General features: G+C 46.0%; 1 protein-coding gene across 1 annotated transcript in view; it reads right to left on the bottom strand.

Moving 5' to 3' along the window:
• ITGA10 (integrin subunit alpha 10) overlaps positions 1-11,254 on the bottom strand; it is a 50,176-nt gene extending 38,922 nt beyond the window's left edge. The window contains exons 1-4 of the mRNA XM_056852607.1: positions 11,136-11,254; positions 8,430-8,539; positions 6,736-6,824; positions 1,557-1,671 (exon numbers count right to left, since the gene is read on the bottom strand). Of these exons, the coding sequence (XP_056708585.1) occupies positions 1,557-1,671; positions 6,736-6,824; positions 8,430-8,538 (313 nt within the window). The 5' untranslated portion in view covers position 8,539; positions 11,136-11,254. The remainder of the gene's footprint in view (positions 1-1,556; positions 1,672-6,735; positions 6,825-8,429; positions 8,540-11,135) is intronic.
• Between the last annotated feature and the right edge of the window lie 14,476 nt (positions 11,255-25,730).

Below are 25,730 nucleotides of genomic sequence, written 5' to 3' on the forward strand. Positions count from 1 at the left end.
GGACTTCAATGCCATAGAGTCCAATTGCCAAAGCGGCCGTTTTCTCCAGGTGAAACTGATCTCTATCGGCTGGAGATCAGTTGTAACAGCGGGAGATCTCCAGCTACTACCTGGAGGTTGGCAACCCTATCGTGAAAACATCCTTGTATTGATTGCTATGTATAGGTTTCACCAATGGAGAAAACAGCTCCCCCACCCCGCCAGCAAGGGCCATTTCAGGTTAAGAAAATGGCACTGGGGGGAAGGTGTATGCCCGCTCCCCACACTTGCTTTGATATCAATCTGAATCAGCTGTGCCTGAGAATTCAGTTCCAAGCATCGAACTCATAGCGCACATCTGATGAAAGTCTTTCCAGTGGAGGCCCTCAGCCTTCCCGGAAACCCAAAGTGGGCTACCACCTACAGTTGAAAGAGGTATTGCCCATACATAGGTTTACTTCCATAGTGAGGACCTAGGTCTCAGTTCAGTCATTTGACTCATGGGCACATGATACCATTCTTAGAGTCACACTACCGCTTTCCAGACCCTTAGTCAGACCTTGTGTGGAATAACTGTGTGGCATTTCAGGCCATCTTGGCCGATCACGAGGCAGGGACCTGAGAGTCAAAGGAGGAATTTGCGCCTCACGCTTTGGGGATGATCATGCTCACAGCTGTGGTCCTTCTCATTTCACTAAAACACCTTTAACGGACAATGCACATCAGTTGGGGTTTCAAGGTCTCCTGAGGCTCATCTCTCAGATTCAGGGGTGAAGCCTGACAGCTAATGTATAGAAAAGGGCAAGAGTCCAGTAGCACCTTAAAGACTAACACAAATATTTTCTGGTAGGGTATGAGCTTTCGTGAGCCACAGCTCAGCTGTGGCTCACGAAAGCTCATACCCTACCAGAAAATATTTCTGTTAGTCTTTAAGGTGCTACTGGACTCTTGCCCTTTTCTACTACTGCAGACAGACTAACACGGCTACCCACTGTGAATTATACATATGTGTGTATATATATATATATAAGCTCATACCCTACCAGAAAATATTTTTGTTAGTCTTTTAAGGTGCTCCTGGACTCTTGCCCTTTTCTACTACTGCAGACAGACTAACACGGCGACCCACTGTGAATTCGCTAATGTATACTGTTTGATAGGACAGGTGTGCCGCCTTATAGTGTTTCCTGACAGGGCAAAGACGAAACCTAGCTAAGCCTCAACGGGGATGGAGCGTGTGGGATGAAGCAGAACACAGTGGCGCCTTGCTGTTTCAAATGTAGGATTTAAGCCCTAGAACGTACCCGGAACAGTAAGAGTGCCGTTCTAAGCAGAGTTATACTGTCCGAAACCCACTTAGAACTTAGTGGACTTAGAAGGGCACAACTCAACTTAGAAGGGTATAACTCAACTTAGGATGGCACTTCAAGTCTCTGAACACGTGCAGAGGGCATACTGGCTTTTCAGAAACCATTCCTGACACTCCAGGGATAACAACACTCCAGAGAGATCTTCTAGGGGAGGATTTCCAGTACCTATCATTTTAGAAATCAAATTATGTAGGAGACAAAACCTACTTTGAGCTGTGGGGGCAATGTTTTCTATCGGCTGGAAGTTTTCATCCATTCTGGTGCAAATTCCAGTACTAAACATGGATGTCCCACATTCCTGAGACCACAGTGGGGCACATGCCTGCCAAAAGGAAAAGACATGTTAGAAGGCCTGCCTATACTGGAAACAGAAACTGGTTTTGCTGTCAAGTCTCTTTTCTACAATAATTTAGTTATTTATTTAGATAATGATATTTTATTATTACAGGTTCTTTTGTCGGCCTTTTGACTAAGATCAAGTGTGTAATAATATCTTGCTTTTCTGCCCAAGGGGGAGTCAAAGCAGCTTACAACATCATCCTCCCTTCCTCCATTTTATCTTCATAACAACCCTATGAGGTAGGTTATGTATGTGACTGAGAGTATGTGACTGGCACAAACGCCACCAGTTTTTTTTTTTTGATATGATGATTTATTGTCAATTCGATTAAAATATAACTCAAAATGAAGTGAAAGGCAGCCAAGGCTAAGATCAGACACTCCCCCACACACACATTTGGGTGACGGGTTACCCACGGGGGTCGAGGGGAGGGACCACTGGATCTTAACCTTGGCTTCCTCTCTCTTCATTTTTAATTATACTTTAAATCAAATTAATGATAAATCATCATACCAAAAGAAAAAAAAAACTAGCGGAGGGAACCTGGAGAAGTAAGCCTCTTCTGAATATATACAAAATCAGTGGCTTCCCAGGGCTTCACGGAGGGGATGGCTGAAGGCTGGCTGGTGGAGGATGGAAGGAGCACCGGGAAGACCCGGAAAGAGTGGGCGGGGGGCGAGGTCAACTCTGAGCGATGGAAAACTCATGCTTAACTTCAAGGAACAACTGAGTCAGTCCAGGGGCGAATGTGAGTTAAAGGTAAAGGTAAAGGTCTCCTGTGCAAGCACCAGGTCATTCCTGACCCATGGGGTGACGTCACATCCTGACGTTTACTAGGCAGACTGTTTAGGGGGTGGTTTGCCAGTGCCTTCCCCAGTCATCTTCCCTTTACCCCCAGCAAGCTGGGTCCTCATTTGACCGACCTCGGAAGGATGGAAGGCTGAGTCAACCTTGAGCCGGCTACCTGAAACCGACTTCCATCGGGATCGAACTCAGGTCGTGAGCAGAGCTTGGACTGCAGTGCTGCAGCTTAACACTCTGTGCCACGGGGCTCGAGTTAAAGTTACCCATGCATAAAATACCATAGATAAATGTATACACCTGAGGGACTGTGGCAGGAGTTCTGGGGTGTGTGTGAAGTTTTTGTTGGCAGATTCTTGGCAACTGCTATGTGGGCTGTGGGAGAGGGGCATTCTCAACAAGGTTTAAAGGCTTACTTGGATACATTTGAAGATAACTGACCAAAAAGCAATGTATTTGCAGAACCTTTGCTTTTATGTTACTCTTCATAATAACGACAGTTATCCATGTAGGTCAAATAGCTGTGTGACACACACATAGAAACACACATGCGCAGCCCAAGTCAGTCTGTGAAGAGGCTAGGCTATATTTTTTTTTTCACGTATTCAGTGCACTGAGTCCTGTGTCCCGAAGAAAAGTGGGGAACAAATACTTAAAACAAATCAATTAAATGCCAGCACAGCCTCTTCCCCACATCTGACAGAATTAACTTTGCGACATGACCACAGTGCCATTCTAAGCAGACTTCACCCCTTCTAAATGGTGTAGCGGTTAAGAGCGGTGGTTTGGAGCGGTGGACTCTGATCTGGAGAACCGGGTTTGATTCCCCACTCCTCCGCATGAGCGGCGGAGGCTAATCTGGTGAACCGGGTTGGTTTCCCCACTCCTCCACACGAAGCCAGCTGGGAGACCTTGGGCTAGTCACAGCTCTCTTAGAGCTCTCTCAGCCTCACCTACCTTACAGGGTGTCTGTTGCGGGGAGGGGAAGGGAAGGTGATTGTAAGCTCGTTTGATTCTTCCTTAAGTGGTAGAGAAAGTCAGCATATAAAAACCAACTCTTCTTCTTCTTCTTCCACTGAAGTCAATGGGTTTAGAAGGGTGTAACTCTGCTTATGTCTCAATTTGAATCACTTATACAGGCTAGAGACTTCCAGTTTGGGGTTTGTTTGTTTGTTTGTTTGTTTGTTTGTTTGTTTGGAGGGGGGGCACAGAAATGGTCTCTTTTTCAAGCACCGTGTCTGCACAGCCCGTGTTATGCTAACCATCACAGACTTCTAAATGTTTGTTTATGGCTTCTGACAGGATGCTGTGGGTACCCCCCCCTCCTTGGCCTCACTGCCCGTAGGCCAGCTTTCACATCGATGCCATGAAACGTCACCCGCGCTTCATGAGTAAACAAGAGCCTGCCACAAAAATGCCAGGCAGCAGTTAACGGCTGCGACTTCCAGGGAACGCCCAGTCAAACTGGCCTCAGTATTTCGTCTCCCTGGCCAGATGTTTGGTGAAGGAATAAGGCTCTTGCTGACAGTGTCTTTGGTCCCCAGGCAGCCCATTCCTGAAGTGGGGGCCGGAGCCACGTAGGAGTCGGTGTGACCCCCACGCCAGCATCCGTTCCACTTGCGACATGCAAACTGGCATGGATGCCAGAATAGGGTGACGTACGCCAGCCTCCCTGGATGCTGGTTGCAGTGCAGTATTCGGGCACCGGTGCTGCCTCTTGGCAGCGTTTTCCCAGCGTATCTCCCCACGCTGGCATCCAGGATAGTGTTCCCGGGGGTGGAGTTGCCTTTAGGCAGCTTCCTAAGTCCTTCCGCACTGAAAAAGCGCCATTTTGCAGGCATCGAGATATGGCTGCAAAATCATAGTGCAGCCCTGTGGGACGGTACGGGGAGTTCCACGGGGTTTTTTTCTCTGAAAAATACATTTTAATATTTTTGGTCTTGCTGCTGCCAACCAACCCCCCCCCCCGCGCCCCCACTCAGGAATGGGCTGGGAGGCTTTGGGGGAATAAGAGTCTGCAGCTCTGACCCTTCCATATGTGCCACTGTGCAAGAAGATGCCACCTATTTTCTATGGCAGAGGTCCAGTTGTTTAAAACATGACAGGTAGAAATCCAACAGGCCCATCTTTGTATTTTCATCAGGGGTACCACCAGTCATGGAGAGAGGGGGGGGGCAGTTTTTAATCTTGGTATAATTTACACATCATGCCTAAAGCAGTTTCTGGAGAGTGCCTAACAACAACAACAACAATAAAAAATTAAAATGTTTTCTTTTAAATACAGAAAAATAAACATAAATTTCTCAAGATCAAGAATGTCTGTGTTCCAACTCCCTGTACTGTGACAGGGGAGCTTATTGTTCTAATTCATGAAATGGGTCTATACACAAAGGATGCATGTGTACAGGCCATGTATTTCAACCCCCTGCTCAATGCAGGATCAGCCTAGAGCATCCCTGACAGGTGTTTGTCCAGCCGTTGCTTAGTCATACATACCTTTGCTCATTTTAAAAAAAAAATGTGGATGAACATTGTCCTGTATTGGCTATAGTTACTATGAGGTATAAAAAGAAATCCTAATAATTGCCCTTAAAATGCACTGCTTTAAAAAAGCCAAATGGAATCTTGAATATATACAAAAGCAAAAATATACACACACAGGGCTGGGACTCCTGCCTTTGTAGTAGGGTTGCCAACTTCCAGGTACTAGCTGGAGATCTCCTGCTATTACAACTGATCTCCAGCCAATAGAGATCAGTTCACCTGGAGAAAATGGCCACTTTGGCAATTGGACTCTATGACATTGAAGTCCCTCCCCTCCCCAAACCCTGCACTCCGCCCCCAAAACCTCCCACCAGTAGCGAAGAGGGACCTGGCAACCCTAGACGGGCTACTGGTCTGATCTGGCAAGGAGTGGGAAATAATGAGCGGGGGGGATGACAGTTTTTAAAAGCTTGGCCACACATCCGTCCCCCACTCATTTCCCTCATGGTCCAATCAAGTTTGCATCACTTCAAGTGAGGGGACTCCATTCTCATCAAAAGTCATCACAATCCAGGGAAACAATTAGCCTTGCTGGGGACTCTTGCTATAGCCCTGCCTGGAGCAGCAGCAGAAAAATTGGAGGGGAAATCAGCAAGAACTAGAGCACTGGTTCCCAATCAGGGGTCCGTGGACCCCCAGGGGTCCGCGAGAACTAAATTAAGGTCCGCGAAACAAAGTTATAAACCCATAATAAATTAATATTTTCAATTAAAAGTTCTCTATTATAATATATATATTCAAATATTATTCTAAGTTTAATGTTTAACTAACAGTTATGATTAAAGTTTATTTTCAAATTCTCTGAATTTTTATTTTGAACCTTGGGATCCCTGGACCGAACAAAAAAGTCCTAGTGGTCCCTGGTCAAAAAAAGGTTGGGAACCACTGAACTAGAGATTTGGGTGAATCCTAGACTGTCACCCTGTGGCGGTGATGTCATTTCTGTGTTTGTGCCAGAAGTACGTCATGCCAGAAGCGTGATGCTGATCATTCAGATTCCGACCCCCTCTGGGGGGTTGCCGGCATTAAAATAACAGCCTTTCTGCTAGCCCTTCCATTATAAGGGGAAAAAAACCTTCAGCAGGCAACTAGCCAGAAGTGCAGGGGGGACAGGACGGACAGATGTACTGCTGATCAACCAGCCAACTGGCAACCATCCTCATGGATTTGCCACATTAGTGAAATTTCAACAGAGAACTTTGTGCCTTGGAATTCAAGTCTCCATGCTCTAATACAGTTGCCAACCTCCAGATGGGGCCTTGAGATTTCCTAGAATTAATCTCCAGATTACATCGATTAGTTCCCCTGCAGCAAAAGACTGCTCTGGTGGATGGCATTATACCCCACTGAGGTCCCTTCCCTCCCAAAACTCTGCCCTCCCCGGGCTCCACCCCCAAATCTCCAGGAATTTCCCAACCTGGAGCTGGTAACCAGAACTCTGCGCTAGTGGACAGACGCCTTTTGTTCAGCCTTCAACCAGCAAGCGAGACAAAAATCTTGCAAGAAAGCCCTCCCCAACTTTACAAAGAAAATCTTCACAGAGCTCCATGTCTACTGTAGTACGTTAAAGATTGCCAGAGGGCCCATTCCAGCCATGCCTCAGAGTTTATTTGGAAATAAACTGAAATAATTGCAGCTTGCCGAGCTTTTCATAGCCCCAATTCTTTTAACTACATAAATACACCAGAAAAAACTCCTTACCACAAACCCGTCATCTTTGTTGGCCACAAGTGTCATTCCAAAATGCATGTTCTTTATTTGCTTGGAGCTGTTCCGCAGGGCCATGTCGCCTAATTTTAGTTCACCGTTTTGTAACAAGAGGTGGGGAAAAACCAAAAACAAAATAGTGAGCCCTAACGGTGCGTGGTTGGGGTTTGGGGTGGGGTAGTCTTGCAAATTACAATCCTTCTCAAGGATGTGTTTATATCCGCATCTTGAATGTGCTTGAATGTGCCTTCTCCCCACATTAGTTCTGCTCTGCAAGCTGAAGGGGCATGCCTAGAGTATAGTAGTCACAGAATCATGGGAAGGGTCCCTTTGGGGTAAAGCAGAGCCAGCCATACCTCAGCAAACATGCACATGCTGACTGACCACCACGATTCAGCTTACAGGTGTGTCACAAATAGGGTTGCAAAGACGGGCTTGGGAAATTCCTGAAGATTTCGGGGTAAGTTGCCAACCTCCAGGTACTAGCTGGAGATCTCCTGCTGTTACAACTGATCTCCAGCCGATAGAGATCAGTTCACCTGGAGAAAAATAGCCGCTTTGGCCATTGGACTCTATGGCATTGAAGTCCCTCCCCCACCCAAACCCCACCCTCCTCAGGCTCTGCCCCAAAAACCTCCTGCCGGTGGTGAAGAGGGACCTGGCAACCCTATTTGGGGGCAGTGTCTGCGGGGTGGGGATGGGAGGGAGCTCAGTGGGGATGCAATATCACTCTCGAGTATCCGTTTCTCCAATGCTGCCGTTTTCTCCAGGGGAACTGATCAGTTTAATTACTGATCAGTGTAATTCTGGGAAAACTCCAGGCCCCACCTTGAGATTAGTCACCCTAGTCACAACGATGTGAACAAGGTAGGGATAATAGAATGGCTATTCTGCCCTGAACAGAAATCTGGTAGAGAGAAATACTACAGGTGAAGTTTCTCCCATGCCAGGAAAGCACAGGCGATAACCACAACACTAAAAGAGAACAGAGTTCTGGCCTCCAAAGGTCACTGTTGCGCTGGGCAGCCTTTCACACCAGGTAGCTCCAGAGCCAAACACAAGGCCTTATTTTTTAGGCTTGCCATTTGTCCACCGTTGGCAGGCAATCTCCCACTGGCACTCTCCCATCCCTACTGGTGCTTGGTTGAGTGACAGGAGGAAAGCAGGATGCGGTAGGGTTGCCAGTTCCTCCAGGCAAAGAGCAGGAGACTTAGCTTGCTGGGGGGACTTGCTGGCGATGTAATGATGTCACCAGTGACACACTGACATCACTCCCCATGTGACTAGAAGTGATGTCAGAGATTTGCCCAAATGCCAGAGCATCCCCCAGTGAAAGGCTAACATGACTTCTGGGTGCATGGGCAGTGATATCAGCACGTAGGAATGCTACCGAAGTCCCCCTCCCCAGTTTCCACCATTTTTTCCTCCACTGGCCAGCTGACAAGCAGTGGGGAAGTGCCTGCTGGTGGTGGGGTATCCCTCGTCACCAGCAGGGGGCTTGGTAAGCCTAGTTGGTGATGATCTAGGGATCCTCTCAATCTCTATGCTTCTTACTATAGAGATTGGCTGAAATCCCACAGCAGCAGTGAGGTCACTTCTGGTTTCCAGCCAGACGTGCAACACTAATGTGACACCAAAATTAAGAAATTAAGTAAAACCAGTCACCCAATCATAGCCTCATTTTCTACCTATGTTGACTTTGGTGCATGCTGAATTGTTTCTTGCTCCCACTATGCATTTATAAATGTCGCCTTTTCGATCATCTGCTGTTCCATCCCAGGGTGCTCCCACCAGCATCCTATTGGAAGAAGAGTGCATTATAAGTCTTAGTAATGCTGTACTGTACCGACAATTTCACATTACTTACCAGTGAACTATCATGTATAATTTTAAAGAATGATCTTGTACCAAGGAAACTGATCTTCAGAGTTCAGATCTACTCCTTGCAGAGTTTGGGGATGGGTGGGAACAATCTTCTTGGCTTCGCCCAAAACAATGACATCACTTCTAGTTTTTCACCGGAAGTAGGGTTGCCAACCCCCCATTGGGCAGCAATGTAACATCACTTCCTCCTCACTAGCAAACACTGGAAAGTATTTGGTTTTACCATAGAGATTCCAGTGATTCCCAGAGAGGTAAGATATCACTTTCAGGTTTTTACAGGAAGTGACATCATGCCATTATTGATGGCACCCCCATGCCCCCATGTCTGCCACTGGTTGCCAGGCCTAGCAGGAAGTGATGTTGCACATAGGTGCATTATTGAGTAGCCCCCTTCATTCCCTCCCCCTATGGGCATGTTAAGCCACAGTGGGGAAAAGTGGCTCTGGTTGGGAGGTCTCCTGATAAAGTGGGAGACCTGGTGCCCCCCTAATCCCTGCCATTGACTTTTTGCGTGGGTTTAGTGAACAAGATGCTAATTTTTTTTCTGGCAAGGATCCTATGCTTTTCATCCCTCGCATTTATATCCTCCTCCAAGGTGTTCAGAGTGATATTGATGGATGAGGTTATGCTCTTATTCCTCATAAAAACCGTGAGAGATACGTTAGGTTGAGGGATAATGACTGGTCCAAGACTGTCCAGTGAGTGTCATTATCTGGGGATTCAATCTGTCATAGATGCTCTGTCTGCAGCCATAGTTTGGAAAGGTGCAGAAAATTCTATTTGAGATCACTGTCCCCCCGCAAACACAGGAACAAGTTCCCAGGGTTTTCTGAGAAGAGGGAATTAATGTTAAACTAATTTAAGTCTGTAGCTTGGAAACATTTTCTTCCAGACAAACTCATAAAACTACAAACAGAAGAAGAAACATAACCTGAATAGCAAGATCTGTTTTCTATGACAGGTTTGGCTTTTCGGTTTGTGTGTGTGTGTGTTTAAAAATATCCACTTAAACGCCTTTTCTCCTGACATCATAGCTAAATTTCAGCTTTTTGCTTGAAACTACCCTGGATTCCTCATCATGCTGCAACCCACAGATTCCTCCCTCCTTCTGGAAATGCGATGAGAATATCTTCTGGAAGAGAAATGCTGGCTGGGAGAAATGTTATTGTGTAGTTTGGAAGATGGTGCTTTGAGTGCCGGCACGGGCCAGGGGATAGTTGGACTGCAAGATTGTTGTTGTTGTTATTTCTTTTATAATAATGCAGTACAAAAGGACATAGTTAAATTGTGGAACTTGCTGCCCCAGGGTATGGTGATGGCTGCCAACTTGGAAGGCTTTAAGAGGGGAGTGAACATGTTCATGGCGGAAAGGGGTATTCATGGCTACTAGTAAAAATGGATGCTAGTCATGATGCATACCTATTCTCTCCAGGATCAGAGGAGCATGCCTCTTATATTAGGTGCTGACCAACATAGGCAGGACAATGCTGCTGCAGGCGTCTTGTTTGTGGGCTTCCTAGAGGCACCTGGTTGGCCACTGTGTGAACAGACTCCTGGACTTGATGGACCTTGGTCTGATCCAGCATGGCCTTTCTTATGTTCATATGACAAAAACAAATGACAAATATGCCCAACTTCTTATGCTTAGAACATAAAGATGCTTAACCATTGAGCATTTTTGCTGAGCCTCCACTGCCTGTAGCAATTCTTTTTGCAGGAGCTTGGTCTACAGAAATTAGCAGGTGATGATGCTTATTCCACCCCCACCCCCATGCCCTGTTAAATCTTTACCCACTGATTTGTGCAGCTCGAGCTACTGTCAAAAGACAAAAGAGCAGCCAGGCTCTTATCACAGTTCTGTGATAATTTGGCAATCCTATTCCCACTCTGAGGCCCTGCGGATCTGGTCTCAGCCCCGGAGTTTGTGACAATTTCATTTTCATGAATAAAAGGTGGACACATGGCAAACCTATTCATCAGAATGGGTTTCGTGTGGCAGGGTGCCACAGGGCAACCGCCCAAACCTTTGCTCCAAACACCCACTGATATCCGTCAGGACTGTCCATAAGTCCCTGAACTCATTCAAATATTTGCATTTCCTGTATTTGTATGATCTCCTCGGCCAGCACTCTGTCTGTCCTGGGTTCTTCCTAATAGATATCCGGCACTCTGAATTTCTCCTGTGAATCCTTTTCAGGCAGCAGCCACTGCCAATAATTTCCTTTTGTTCTTCTTTTTTTTTAAATCAGATGATGTCCATTTGGGGAAATCAGAGATCCAGCCTAGCATTTTCTTCTCTGACTGTAATGGGCAGGGCTGAGGTCTGGAGGCCAGATATGAGATGGCTGCCTCAAACTTACAATAAAGGGAAATCAATCGGTAGTCTTCCACTCGCAAACACAACAACAAAAAAGAATGTTTCGTTTCCAGCTCAACCCTTAGGTTCCCTGTACTTCTCTGGTTGAGTTCTTTCCCCCCTTTTTTGTTTGTCTGTTTTAATTGGTACTTACCATTTCTGTCCTCCAGCGGTGTGCTGCAGGACTTTGTATCCAAACTGGGCTTCCCGGGGGCCCCGGAAAATCTGAGGTCTTTTCACATCAATGTTAAATGGGGTACCAAATCCTGGAAAGACAGAGAAAGAGAAATGGAAAGCAAGGTGTTACCGCCAACCACATACTGAACGACAATGAGGCCAAAGCCAGTGAGGGTGAAATGGTTAGTGTCAGATTAGGAGTCTGGAGGTCTGAGTTCAAATCCCCAACTAACCATTAACTCCTGGGCCAGCTAGTCACTCTGCTGGCCAAGCCAGAGGAGAAGCCGGAAGTTCCCACCCAGGCCTTTTCTCTTCAAGCAGCAGGCAGATGAGGGCTAAAGACCCCCCACCATTCCCTTTTCCACCCTAAAATTGTCCCTTTAAACCATTACTTGACCTATTGGGAACAGGCTTCAGTACCTGTATGTTTGCCCCAATGGGGTATCAGTTGCATGCTAGGGAAATGAAGCAGGGAAGAAGCAGCAGCAGCATTTTTATACCCCGATTTTCTCTACCTTTTAAAGGAGACTCAAACCAGCTTACAATTACTTTCCCTTCCTCTCCCCACAACAGTGATGCAGGTCTGGCTGATAGAATTCGAAGAGATCTGTGACTAGCCCAAGGTCACCCAGCTGTCTTCGTGTGCAGGAGTGGAGAATCAAACCTGGCTCTCCAGATTAGAGTCTACCGCTCTTAACCACTACACCATGCTGGCCTAAGCCGCCTCCTCTCATGGCACAGTCCTGATCAGAATCCGTTTTCCATGCATGTCTTATTTTAAGGGAGAAAAACCCTGATGGGAGTGCCACTCAAAAAACTCAGTGTCATGTCTGGTTTAACTTCCAGGAACCAAAGGAGGGAAATTGATGCCAAAGAATTACGTGATTAATGACTGACACTGAAAATATTAAGAGGTCCCCAAAAGGCTAACAAACAAACAAACCCAGCAGCAATATAAGGGTGAGGGGTTTTGACTCCCCATTGGGAATAAAGGCTGTGCACCAATCGAATAAATAAATAAATAAATAAATTTAAATTGTGTTGTGAGCTGTCCTGTGATCCATATTTGGATGGAAGTGCAGGAAATATTTTTTCAAATAAATAAATAATTGAAATCCTACCTCTTCTCTGAGGCCTTTGGCTTAACTCGTTAATCCTCATCTCTCACTGCAATGATGCTTAACAGTATGCTCATGTATTCATTCCATAGAAAAGAGCAAGAGTCCAGTTATAGGGCTGTTGATTCGGTAAAAACCGAACGAGAAAAATACCGAATAAATGCAAATTTGGTAAAGTTCGGGTTTACCGAGTCCACAAAATCTGGGAGGTTAGCAAAGCCAAATTTGCCATCGCTCAAAAAGCCGGATAAAAATCCAGCTTTTGTGGGAATGTCTTTCCGCGGCTCCTGGGGGCGCATTTTTGCAGGTAGAGATCCCAAATTTTCAGGGTAGCTAGAAGGGACTCTTGCAAGAACCCCCAAGGTTGGTAAAGATTGGATCAGGGGGTCCAGAGTTATGGGGTCTGGAAGGGGTCGCCCCATCCTCCTCCATCGAAATGCATTGGCAAAGTGGCTGTGTTCAGACTCTTTAATCTGATCTTTGCAATGTATCTCAATGGAGAAGCAGGGCTTTAAACGGTGGGTGGGAAAGTTCGCCCAGTGCCTCCATAGAGATGCAATGTGATATACTTTGTCTCTATGGAGGTGTGGGGTGAACTTTCTCACCGTTTAAAGCCCCGCTTCTCCATTGAGATACATTGCAAAAACCAGATTAAAGAGTCTGAACACAGCCACTTTGCCAATGCATTTCAAGGGAGGAGGATGGGGCGACCCCTTCCAGACCCCATAACTCTGGACCCCCTGACCCAATCTTTACCAAACTTGGGGGTTCTTGCAAGGAGAGTCCCTTCTAGCTACCCTGAAAATTTGGGACCTCTACCTGCAGAAATGCCCCCCCAGGAGCTGCAAAAAGCTGTGAATGGGTTTTAATGGGTTTAAATGGCCAAATTATTCGGGAAACCCGAATTTAAAGTCGAATTCCTACCTTTACCGGTACAGGAAATTCGGCATTCGGGTTTTCCTAAATTAAAAAATAGCCAATAATCCCGAACCCGAATTTTAACTTTTTATTTTATTTTTCAGCAGCCCTAGTCCAGTAGCACCTTAAAAACTAACACAATTTCTGGCAGGGTATGAGGTTTCATGATTCAGATCTCACTTCTTTAGAGATCTGAAGAAGTGAGATCTGACTCATGAACGCTCATACTTCAGCTGTGACTCATGAAAGCTCATATCCTGTCAGAAACTGTGTTAGTCTTTAAGGTGCTACTGGACTCTTGCTCTTTTCTACTGCTACAGACAGACTAACCCATCGCAATCTATATTGGTTCCATGTTCCTGTTATCTCCCAGTATTACTGAAGTTTAAATTGTAAGCTTCTTGGGGGCAGGGACATCTTTCTCTTCATTGCTTCCTATCGTGAAATGCTGTGTACACTGGGGGCACAATAATTAGCATGTATCTAACACCCAAGCGCTCCCCCGTATATAAAAACATCTGCCAAGGGAGGCCACCCCCAGCTAAAGTCTATGCTACTGCAAATTCAGGGGAAGCCCTATGGGCTGGATCCCACGACTCCTTTCTGCTAAGCGGGATCCTCTGGCTCTCTTTGGTTAAGTCTTCAAGGGAGAAAGATTTCCGCCAATGGAGAATGCTTGTATTTTGTTGTGTGTGTTTTCTGATGGAGAAAACGTTTTCTCTACTGGAGGAAGCCTTGTTGGATGGGAGTCATAGGATTAAACCCCAGGATTGCAGAAAAAAGAGGAAAGCTTCAAAAAGTTGGGGGAAGCTACAAAAATACACATGAAGCTGCCTTAGATCATCAGTCCATCAAGGTCAGTATTATCTACTCAGACCAGTAATGGCTCTCCAGGATCTCCTGTTTTCTCCTATTGTCTGTTCTCTTTTTTTTAAAAAAATATTTTTTATTTGTTTTATAGGATACAGAAAGAAAAAAGGAAGGGATAAAGAAAGGGAAAGAAAATAGAATCGTCAATGTATGTGCCCTCATTAATATTACTTTATTGAACTTGCCCCCCGACTCTCTATGTGTATACAAACTTTCATTAGTGGATACTAGCTCATATTTTTCCATTTATTTACTAGCTTATTTGACCAAAAGTCTTGAGCTTAACCATAACAATCATACAACACCAAATAATAATTCCCTTGCTATATTATGCCTCAGCGTGTCTGTTCTCTTTTTAAACTGGAGATGTCAGGGATTGAACCTGGGACCTTCTACATGCAAAGCAAAGGCTCAGCCACAGCCTCTCCCTGGGGGGAAAAAAGCACCGAACAGTACAAGTGACACCTGCGTGTGTGCAGACATCACAAAAAAATGTTTTTGAAAGGATGGAGGCGGAGGTAGATTCTTTAACTTTGTTTATTATTATGTTTTATTTGTTCACTCCAAATATTTCTACCCACCTGTCCATAGTAGAGTGGACAAGGCAGCCAGCACTAATATATAAAATGCAGTGCACCCTCTGCCTCTGCCATGACAGAGCCCTGGCTGACCTGGACTCTCAGAGCAAGCCCCACCACATTTCCAAAAGAGTCCATGTGTTTCACATTACCAGAAGTTCCACATCTGATCAGCCAATGTGCCCTGGAGGGAGGCAGGCAACCGGGAAGAGCCAGGAGCAAACGTGGGCTGGCTTTTGAAGCTGCTGTGGATGATTCCTTGGCCCTGTGAAAACATTGTATTCCCATCTGGGGGACTCAAACCCCTTCCCTGTTGCATTTTCTTGAGCGGGATTCAAGTGGGATTCATCCTGCTCATGAGAAGGATGAAAGTGAGCTGAGGCTTGGAACTGGTTTCCACACTCAGAGCCCAAGGTCTGCTGAATTGAAATAACAAAGAGAGTGGCGTCCTGCATATATGAAGAATGCTTCATCTCCCTTTGAAGGCATGGCTCTGAGATATTTGAAGGAATAACAACTCAAGAGTGTCCCTGAGCAAATGAAGAGTGCCTATAGGGATGCTGGCCTCCAGGTGGGACCTGGGGATCCCCTGGAATTACACCTCATCTCCAGACTACAGAGATCAGTTCTCCTGGAGAAATTGGATGCTTTGGAGGGTGGTCTCTATGGCATTGTCCCCCACCCCCTGAAGTCCCTCCCCAGGCTCCTTCTCCAAATCTCCAGGAGTTTCCCAACCTGGATTTGGCAACCCTATTCCCTCTATCCTCCACTGGTGGCCAGGAGGGACCTGGCAACCATACTTATCTACCCCATCCCCACCCACAGTAATAGCCACAGATTATTTTCTTCTATATATATGATTACCAACTCTGACTTGAGAAATTCCAGGAGATTTGGGGGCACTGCTTGTGGGAGGGGGGTTGGAGGAGAGATTTCCCCCAGAATCTATGGTATACCATAGAGTCTGCTCTCTGAAGCTGCTGTTTTCTCCAGGGGAACTGATCTCCATAGTCTGGAGAACAGGTGTAATTCAGGGAGAATGCCAGGACTCACCTGGAGGTTGGCAACCTTATCTATATGCTGTGGTTTAATTTCTAAACTCATGCTGGGGCTAAAATACATCTAGAAAGCCTACCATAAGATGTAGAAATAAGGTTGCCAATTCTGGGTTGGGAAATCCCTGGAGATTTGGGAGTGGGGCCCGAGAAGGATGGTGAGGGGAAGGAACTCAACAGGGAAGGAACTCAACAGCCCACCCTCCAAAGCTGCCATTCCTCCAGGGGAACTGATCTCTCCAGTTTGGAGTTCATTAATAATTCCAGAACTCCAGCCCTCACCTGAAGGTTGGCAACCCTATGCCCTGGTCCTTAATCCTAGGTAGGTTGCAATGATTCAGTGGCAAAGGGAATATATTCTGTATATGTTCAGCAAAATATATATTTTCTTATTCTTCTGCCCTAGGGCTCAATTGTCAGAGGTACACAGGAAGGCAAACAGCACAATAGAGGTAAGGGTATTAGCAGTACAGCAACACGATCTAGCCAGAATTATTATTTATTAATTTAAAATATTTTATGCTGCCTCTTCAGTCCTGTTCTGAGCATTTTTGAAGTCCCAAGAAAGTAAAGCACGTACTAATGCTGCAATTCAATGCACACTTCATTGGAAATAAGCCTCATTGGATGTAGTGGGATTTATTAAGCAAACATACATAGGTGCACAAGTCCTCCCATAGGAGCAACAGGTCAGGTTGCATATTCTTCCTGCTGAAATCAGTGGGCCTTTTGTGTGCTTAAACTTGGCTGGATTGTGCCCGAACTGGTTACCAAACAGCAAAATAGCAAATCCAAAACAGGAGGGGAAATGATTTTTCTGCATGCAAGATGCCAGCCAAATCCATGTTTGTGCCTGAAGAAATACAATAAAGATGTGCCAGTGAATTCCACCCCCATTTGTGCATAAGGTGATTAAGAACACAGGAATTGCCCTGCTGGATCAAATCAAAAGTCCATCTACTCCTTCATCCTGTTTTCATCAATGGCTGGTCCTGGAAAGATCACAAGAAGGCCATGAAGGTAGCAGCTTTCCCACTGTCAATTTTCCACAGCTCCTGATGGATTGCCTTTGACTATGGAGGGTTCAAGTTAGCAATCCAGACTAATAGGATCTATACTAGTAAAAATGGATACTAGACATGATGCATACCTTTTCTCTCCAGTATCAGAGGAGCATGCCTATTATATTAGGTGCTGTGGAACACAATCAGGATAATGCTGCTTTAGTCGTCTTGCTTATGGGCTTCCTAGAGGCACCTGGTTGGCCACTGTGTGAACAGACTGCTGGACTTGATGGGCCTGGGTCTGATCCAGCTTGGCTTTTCTTATGTCCTTATTCTCTATGAGTAGGGTTGCCAACCTCCAGGTACTATCTGGAGATCTCCTGCTACTGCAACTGATCTCCAGCCAATAGAGATCGGTTCACTTGGACTCTATGGCATTGATGTCCCTCCCCTTCCCAAACCCCGCTCTCCTCAGGCTCTGCCCCTAAAAGCTCCTGCTGGTGGCGAAGAAGGACCTGACAACTCTATCCATAACTATGTCAGATACTTTAATTACGGTACTAGTATTTTGATTACAGGCCTTATAGCCTTGCTAGATGTATAGAGTTGCCAGGTCCCTCTTCGCCAACGACGGGAGGTTTTTTGGGCGGAGCCTGAGGGTAGGGTTTGGGGAGAGGAGGGACTTCGATGCCTTGGAGTCCAATTGCCAAAGTGGCCATTTTCTCCAGGTTACCTGATCTCTATCTGCTGGAGATCAGTTGTGATAGCAGGTGACCTCCAGCTAGTACCTGGAGGTTGGCAACCCTATAGATCTGTAATAAAGCATGATCTGTAGAGGAAGTCTTTCCCTCCAACAATCAGCTAAAATTGCTTAAATCTTCATCTTTCTAAGAAGGAAGAGGACATTACAGATAAAAATTGGTCTTCCGCTGTAGAGGGATGTGGTGAGGGCCACTAATTTAGATGAATTTTAGGATTAAACAAATTGGGCTTCACACACAGGGATTCCAGCCTCCAGGTGGGACCTGGGGATCCCCCGGAATTACAGCTCATCTCCAGATTACAGAGATAGTTTCCCCTGGAGAAAATTGATGCTTTGGAGGATGAACTCTATGGCATTTTACCCCACGGAGGTTCTCCCCAGGAGGCCATCCCCAAATCTCCAGGAGTTTCCCAATCTGGATCAGGCAACCCTACCCCCCATTCCCCGGCAGTGACCAGGAGGGACCCGGCAGCCCTAGTCACACATCTCCAGGGCATAACAGCTAAATGGAGCCCCCATGTTAAGATGCAGTATACCTAGTCAAATCCAACAAGGCTGCTCTTAAATTATTATCTGGAAGAGCTGTTAAACATTCTATCTGACCTAGGTAGTTCCCAAGATAATGAAAGAGAACCTCCATGTTCAGAGGCAGTGTTCTTCAGAAAACTTGATCACTGAGGGACAACAAGAAAGAAGGTGCTACCTTTATGCCCTGTTTTGGGGCTTCCACAAGGCAGTTGGCTGACCAAAACTGGAAACAGGATGCTGGGCTAGGGACACCATTTGTCTGACACAGCAAGGCTGTTGTCATATCAACAGACAAAATGAACAAGACCCGTCCCATAAAACATGTATTTGCAGTCGCTTGACTTTGGCTAGATACACCGAAAACCTGACCTACATATTTGAAGTGTGGGGGTCCTTAACACACATCGTATAAAGCTGTTTCCAAATTTAAAGGGTTCCATATCAATGAGAAGTAGTTTCATTAATCATTAGAAGTACAGCATCTTGCCAAGGCTACAGACGTAAGAAAATGACTTGCATTTCCATCCAGCATTTCATTTTGCAGGGAAGCTGGGAACATCAAGACCATCATCAGTGTCTGAGAGGGTATTTTCCAAACTGAGATCATAAACTGCCTGCCTTCCCAGCGACAGCTGCATGTCTGGCAGTGCACAAGAGAACAAGGCAAAGCGTTTCCTGACCTGGCACGAGGATGTGTAAGGAATGGGCGTAGCTATGCCCTGCACACAATACCTCCTCTGTCTGCCCGTGCCCCAGATTCCAAAATGCAGGAGGAAAACAAGCCAAGCCATCATGGAAGGGGGCATAAGTTGAAATTCATATCTCGTGTATAAATAGTGGCTTCTTACTTACAAGGGGATATGCCAAAATTCTAATGAACTTCCAAAGCACATGCTAGAAACAGGAAAACGTTGGGTGCGTTGATAGCATAATTCATCTACACGTAATAAAGAGAACTACCCAGACCTCTTAGATTTTTCAATAGACAAAATGTGTGTGTGTGTGTTAAGTGCCGTCAAGTCGCTTCCGACTCATATGGCGACCCTATGAATGAAAGTCCTCCAAAATGTCCTATCTTTGACAGCCTTGCTCAGATCTTGCAAATTGAAGGATGTGGCTTCCTTTATTGAGTCAATCCATCTCTTGCTGGGTCTTCCTCTTTTCCTGCTGCCCTCAACTTTTCCTAACAATAGACAAAATAAACTCTCCCATATCTGAGGCTGGGCTGAGCCACTTTGTTACCCAAATAACTGCACCACACCATTTGAAAATTATGCTCCGACATCTAGCATCCATGGAGACCAGTGATAGAAGCAGGGGTGGGGGGGGAAATATCTGACAGGCTGTCCACACCCCTCCTCCACTAGCTGTATCCATGAACACCACACTACTGTCCAGGAACCAAGAAACAGGGTATGACATTGTATAATAAAGATTATGTTGAGAATGTGCAGAGTGCTTCACCTTCCAACACCACTTGAGCAACTGCAGATTATCACCATGCATTTAGAGAACCAGTGTGGTGTAGTGGTTAAGAGCGGTGGTTTGGAGCAGTGGACTCTGATCTGGAGAACTGGGTTTGATTCCCCACTCCTCCACATGGATGATGGAGGCTAATGTGGTGAACCAGGTTGGTTTACCCACTCCTACACATGAAGCCAGCTGGGTGACTTTGGGCTAGTCACAGCTCTCTTACTCTCTCAGCCCTACCTCACAGCGTGTCTGTTGTAGGGGAGGAAGATGATTGTAAGCCGGTTTGATTCTTCCTTAAGTGGTAGAGAAAGTCAGCATATAAAAACCAACTCCTCTTCTTCGAATTAGAGCAAACTTTCCTTCTAAGGCGGAAAGTGGTACTCGGTTGGCAAGTCTGAACCCCAGCACCTCTCTCATGAGAAATTAAATGCAGCCCCCGACAGCTTTCAGAGAATACAGTGCAATTTGGGGGGGGGGCACATTTAAAAATCTGCAGTGGTTCTTTCATCATTGCCCTCCTCCCACAAGTATTCTATACCCAATTGCTTTGGCCATATGAAGCTGCTTTATACTGAGTCAGATCATTGGTCCATACAGCCTAGTTTCTTCTACACTGACAAGATGGCGGCTTTCTTGGTCAGAAAGGCATCGTTCCCATTCCCAGATGCCAGGGAATCCTTTTGGCTAGGGTCCTTCTGTGTGCATGGCAGATCCTCTCACACTGGTGGAAACGGCCCCTTCAGGCAGACACCCATCCCAAAGTCTCCTTACCACTAAGGCATGATTCCCTCCCCATTTCGTCACTGTCTACAACATGGGAAGGGCCCTGGAGCACACTGAATGGATCACACACTGAGCCCTTAAACACATACATGCACCATCCAAGCCCCTCGTTGAGATTCCTGATCAGAAACTGGTCACATTTTGGAACAAGAGTGCTCATCAATGGATTTTCAAACTTTCTCTTTGAGAAAATGAAGTAGATTATTCTGGATTTTCCAAATATTCGGTGGTACAATTCAGAGCCAATTATTCTGTTGGATCCAGGTCTGAGCCTATGTACTCCAGCATCTGGTTTTCAACCATGACTAGGAAGTCTGCAAGCAGGTCATAAAGACCTGCACACACACATTGTTTATCTCCCCACAACAGGTATTCAGAGGTACAGGGCATCTAAACATGGAAGCTCTGTTACCAGCTGTCATTTTAAAAGATGCTTGTAGACCAGTCCACCATGAATTTATCTAATGCATTATGAGAACTTAAGAAGAGTCCGTTTAGTCCAGCTTCTGGAAAGCCCACAAGCAAGGCAGGAAACAGTTTTCCAGCACTATATATACTTCAAAATGTGGTATTCTGAGGTATACTGCATCTGAACATGGAAATTCTATTACGGCTATCTATCACCACTGATAGATCTCTCTGCCTCTGTGATCTAACCCCTTTTTATAGCTATCTCAGAAGAAGAATTGATTTTTATACCCTGATTTTCTCTATCTTTAAGGAGTCTCCAAGCAGTTTACAATCACATTCTCTTCCTCTCCCCACAACAGACACCTTGTGAGGCAGGTGGGGCTGAGAGAGTTCTGAGAGAACTGTGACTAGCCCACGGTCATCCAGTGGGCTTTATGTGGAGGAGTGGGGAATCAAACCCAGTTCTCCAGATTAGAGTCCACTGCTCTTAACCACTATACCACACGGGTCTCACCCAGTGTGTGTGGCAGAGAACTCTACAAATTAAATAACGTTTCCTGAAAGATTTTCACATTTACTCATTTGCCACTTGTGGGCCAGGGAGTTTGATGCCCCTTAACATAAATCCTCAAGATTTTTTTTCAGTTGGAAAACATCAGGTTTACTTCCCTCTTATAAAATCCCAAACATTTGGTAAAAAATCTCCCCGAAGCTGAAGGCAGGCAGCATGATTGCTAACTAGAAAGCATCTGTTCCCTCCAAGCTTCCCAGAGGTCTCACGCGCTCAGTCAAAACTGCTTATTTTCCCTGCAGCGGATGAACCAATTGCCAGAGCAAGCAGAGGAGAGCTGGCAAAAGAAGCTAAGCCCACAAGCGTATTTTAGGAAACGCCAATTAAAGAGGGCGAAGCAAAGGAAATCAGCCTTTGTCTCAAAATATTGCAAGAATTCTTGCGCCAGCAAGCCAAGAAGCCAGGCAATTGCACAGTAGGAGGAATTGGAGGGGGGGGAATGAAATCAACATTGCATTGATTGTTTTTATTTTGAAAAAGGTTTTGATTTTTCCTTCCTGCTTTGTAAAGCCCCAGCTTAGCCCTCCTCCTCCCCTTGGTCTTCAAATTAGTGTGTGTAACAGCACTGCCATTCTTCCTGCAGGCGTGTCTACAATAAACCTCTTTGATACCACTTTAACGGTCATGGTTGCCCCCAAATAAATCCTGGGAATTGGCATTTGGCAAAGAGGTGAAGAACTTGATTAGAGTTCCCCACCACTGCTTATAGAACAAGAAGGGAGAGAACAGTAGGGTTGCCGACCTCCAGGCACTAGCTGGAGATCTCCTGCTATTACAATTGATCTCCAGCCGCTAGAGATCACTACACCTGGAGAAAATGGCCACTTTGGCAATTGGACTCTATGGCATTGAAGTCCCTCCCCTCCCCAAACCCCGCCCTCCTCAGGCTTTGCCCCAAAAAACCTCCCACTAGTTGTAAAAAGGGACCTGGCAACCCTAGAGAACAGTGACTCTCAGAGCCAAACCAGATACCGTGACTGCACAAAACACAGTTAAACTTTAGCTCACTAACATGCAATAAGGCAACAGCCAGGGGCTTTAAAAGCCATATCCACAGAGGAGGAACAGTCTGGTAGTCACGATGGCTAAATGAACTACCATTTTCAGAAGTAGTGTATTTCTGAATGATAACTGGTGGAGACCACTAGCAGGCCTTTATGCCCTGATTGTTAGTTTCCCAGAAGCATCTGCTTGGTTCATGTAAGGATGCTGACCAATAGGGTTGCCAGTTCCGGGTTGGGCAATACCTAGACATGTTGGGGGGTTGAGTAGGGTTGCCAGGTCCCTCTTCGCCACCGGCGGGAGATTTTGGGGGCGGAGGCTGAGGAGGGCGGGGTTTGGGGAGGGGAGGGACTTCAATGCCATAGAGTCCAATTGCCAAAACGGCCATTTTCTCCAGATGAACTGATCTCTATCGGCTGGAGATCAGTTCTAATAGCAGGAGATCTCCAGCCACCACCTAGAAGCTGGCAACCCTACTGACCAAGATGGACCGTTGGTCTGATTCAACAGAGCTCTTCTAATGTTCTTAGGAAGATATAATCTAAAGAAGGTTCTTCACCCATGGTAGGTGGCAAGCTTCATAACTGAAATGACAGAAATGATGCATACCCACAAAACAAATGCTGGTTCAGCTGTCTGTCTTGAAACCTCTTGCCAAGAGAAACCACCCACCATTTGATTTATTTATTTGCATGCTCACCATCACCTCTTTTTCTTTTTCTTTTCTTTTTTAAAGGAAACCACAAACCTTTTATAAAGAGACACAGGACTGCTCCAAGACTCAGGAAGGAGTAGGGTTGCCAACCTCCAGGTACTAGCTGGAGATCTCCTGCAATTACAACCGATCTCCAGCCAATAGAGTTCAGTTCCCGTGGAGAAAATGGCCGCTTTGGCAATTGGTCTCTATGGCATTGAAGTCCCTCCCCTCCCCAAACCCTGGCCCCCTCAGGCTCCGCCCCCAAACCTCCCCCAGGTAGCAAAGTGTGGGTTTGTGACATCAAAGCCTCTGTAGCCAGTAGGTGCCCTTTATGAGCACATGTTCCCTTTCAAGCTCCACCACACTGAAAACATGCCAAACCAGTTCTTTTTAATTATTTAGATATTTATATGTCACTTTCCCCGCCCCCCCAGTGGGGACCAAAGTGGCTTTTCAAAGAGCTCACTATGCAACAGAAGCAGTAGATCTGTTTAGACCACGCAAAACTGCCTCCACTCTACTCTCAGAGCAGAATGTTTGTATACAGCCTTAAAGGGCAACAGAAAATGGTAATGCATTCGACACGGGGCTGCCCTTGAACACTGCTCGGTAGCTGCAGTTGGTCTAGAATGCAGCAGCCAGACTGATTTCCGGAGTTAGCTACAGGGAGCATATGATACTGGTATACAAGCTCCATTGGAAACCATTATGCTTCTGGGCTAAATTGAAGGGGCTGGTCCTCTGCATACAAATCAAATTAGTGCCGCAAGGAGTGAGCTGGGATCATATCTTACTGCCTGAAGTGCTAGTTCTTTTCTTGCAGTGAGTTGTTCATGTACTTTCGAAACATCCATCGCCTGCAACCTTAAGGGTTACAGTCCATTTTACCATTTATAATTGGCAGAGTGATAAGTGTGTAGAGAAGCGTCAGACTCGCTGATTAAAGATAAAGTTGCTCTATTGAGGGGAACTACATTTCAGATAGGAAAGCCGAGAGACACACAGCCTCTAGCTGTCTAACTAGCTAAGGAGAGAGAGAGAGAGAGAAGGAAGAAAGACTTCCGAGAAGAAGCAGGAAATTAGACCTAAGAATATCAGTCTGAGGACAGACAAGAGGTGTGAAAAGGATGGAAGGCTAGAGACCTTTTCCAAAAAAGATGGTACCAAACCAGGTTTGGGAATGATCAAAGTAAAACAAGGGGAAACATGTAGAGTGGACAATCAAAGGACAACGCTGTACAGATGCTACAAAACCCCACTCCAGTTGGTCTTTGTAGTTTTTTGTTGTTTTGCTGTCAAGTCACAGCCAACTTGTACCCGACAGGTTTTTCAAGGCAAGAGATGTTCAGAGGGGGTTTGCCATTGCCTGCCTCTGCACAGCGACCCTGGTTTTCCTTAGTGGTCTCCCATCCATGTACTAACCGGGGTCGATCCTGCTTAGCTTTTGAGATTGGGCTAGCCTGGGTGACGCAAGTCAGGGCTTATTTCTAGCATACCTTGAGCCAAACAAGCACTTCCTTGGCTTTTTAAATCAATACACTTGTTGAAGAGTAATTGAATACAGCAGGTACAGTAGAACCTTCCATCATGTACAAACATTGCAGGAAAATCTTCATCAGCAATCCTAGTTAGGAAATTAGTGGGATAATAAGCATGTTCCTGTTTTCATTTGTGAAATGTTGAACAGAATGAACACAGAGCCAGGGTGGTGTAGTGGTAGCGTATCAGCGTAGGATCTGGGAGGTTTGACATTATAGAGGTCTATAAAATTATGCATGGTTTGGAGAGAGTGGACAGGGAGGTTTTTCTCCCTCTCCCATAATACTAGAACACGGGGTCATCTGCTGAAGCTGGAGGGTGAGAGATTCAAAACAGATAAAAGGAAGTATTTTTTCACACAACGCATAGTTAAATTGTGGAACTCCCTGCCCCAGGATGTGGTGATGGCTGCCAGCTTGGAGGGCTTTAAGAGGGGAATGGACATATTCATGGAGGAGAGGGGTATTCATGGCTGTTAGTTAGAATGGATACTAGTCATGCTGCTTACCTATTCTCTCTAGTATCAGTGGAGCAAGCCTATTATTTTGGGTGCGGTGGAACACAGGCAGGATGGTGCTGCTGCACTCGTCTTGTTAGTGGCTTCCTAGAGGCAACTGGTTGGCCACTGTGTGAACAGACTGCTGGACTTGATGGGCCTTGGTCTGATCCAGCAGGGCCTTTCTTATGTTCTTATGAATCCACACTCTGCCATGGAAGCTCGCTGGGTGACCTTGGGCTAACCGTACAGTCTCAGCCTAACCTACCTCACAGGGTTGATGTGAGGATAAAAGGGAGGAGAAGAGAAAGAGGCAAGCCATGTGGGGTCTCTACTGGAGAGAAAGAGGGGATGTTAAAACTAACTAACTAAATATATCAAATGCTGTAAACCTTTTAAAATTAAATATGAAAATTCAGGAAAGACACCTTAAATGCCTTAGAGGGGGCCGTGCCCCCTGCGGGCTGCCCCAGTGGCTACAACCCTCATCTGATGGCTGTGATCTGGTGCAAACTGAGCCCCAAATAGGGTTGCCAGCTCCAGGTTGGGAAATACCTGGAGATTTTGGGGGCTGAGCTTGAGGAGGGCAGGGTTTGGAGAGGGGAGGGACTTCAGTGCCATAGAGTCCAACTGCCAAAGCGGCCATTTCCTCCAGGGGAACTGATCTCTATCGGCTGGAGATCAGTTGTAATAGTGGGAGATCTCCAGCCAAATGTCAGTGGGAATAATGGAACACCAAAAGCTGCCCCCACGCAAAGGAAGGCTC

The sequence above is a fragment of the Euleptes europaea genome, chromosome 7 (assembly GCF_029931775.1).
Source record: "Euleptes europaea isolate rEulEur1 chromosome 7, rEulEur1.hap1, whole genome shotgun sequence".
NCBI lineage: Eukaryota > Metazoa > Chordata > Lepidosauria > Squamata > Sphaerodactylidae > Euleptes > Euleptes europaea.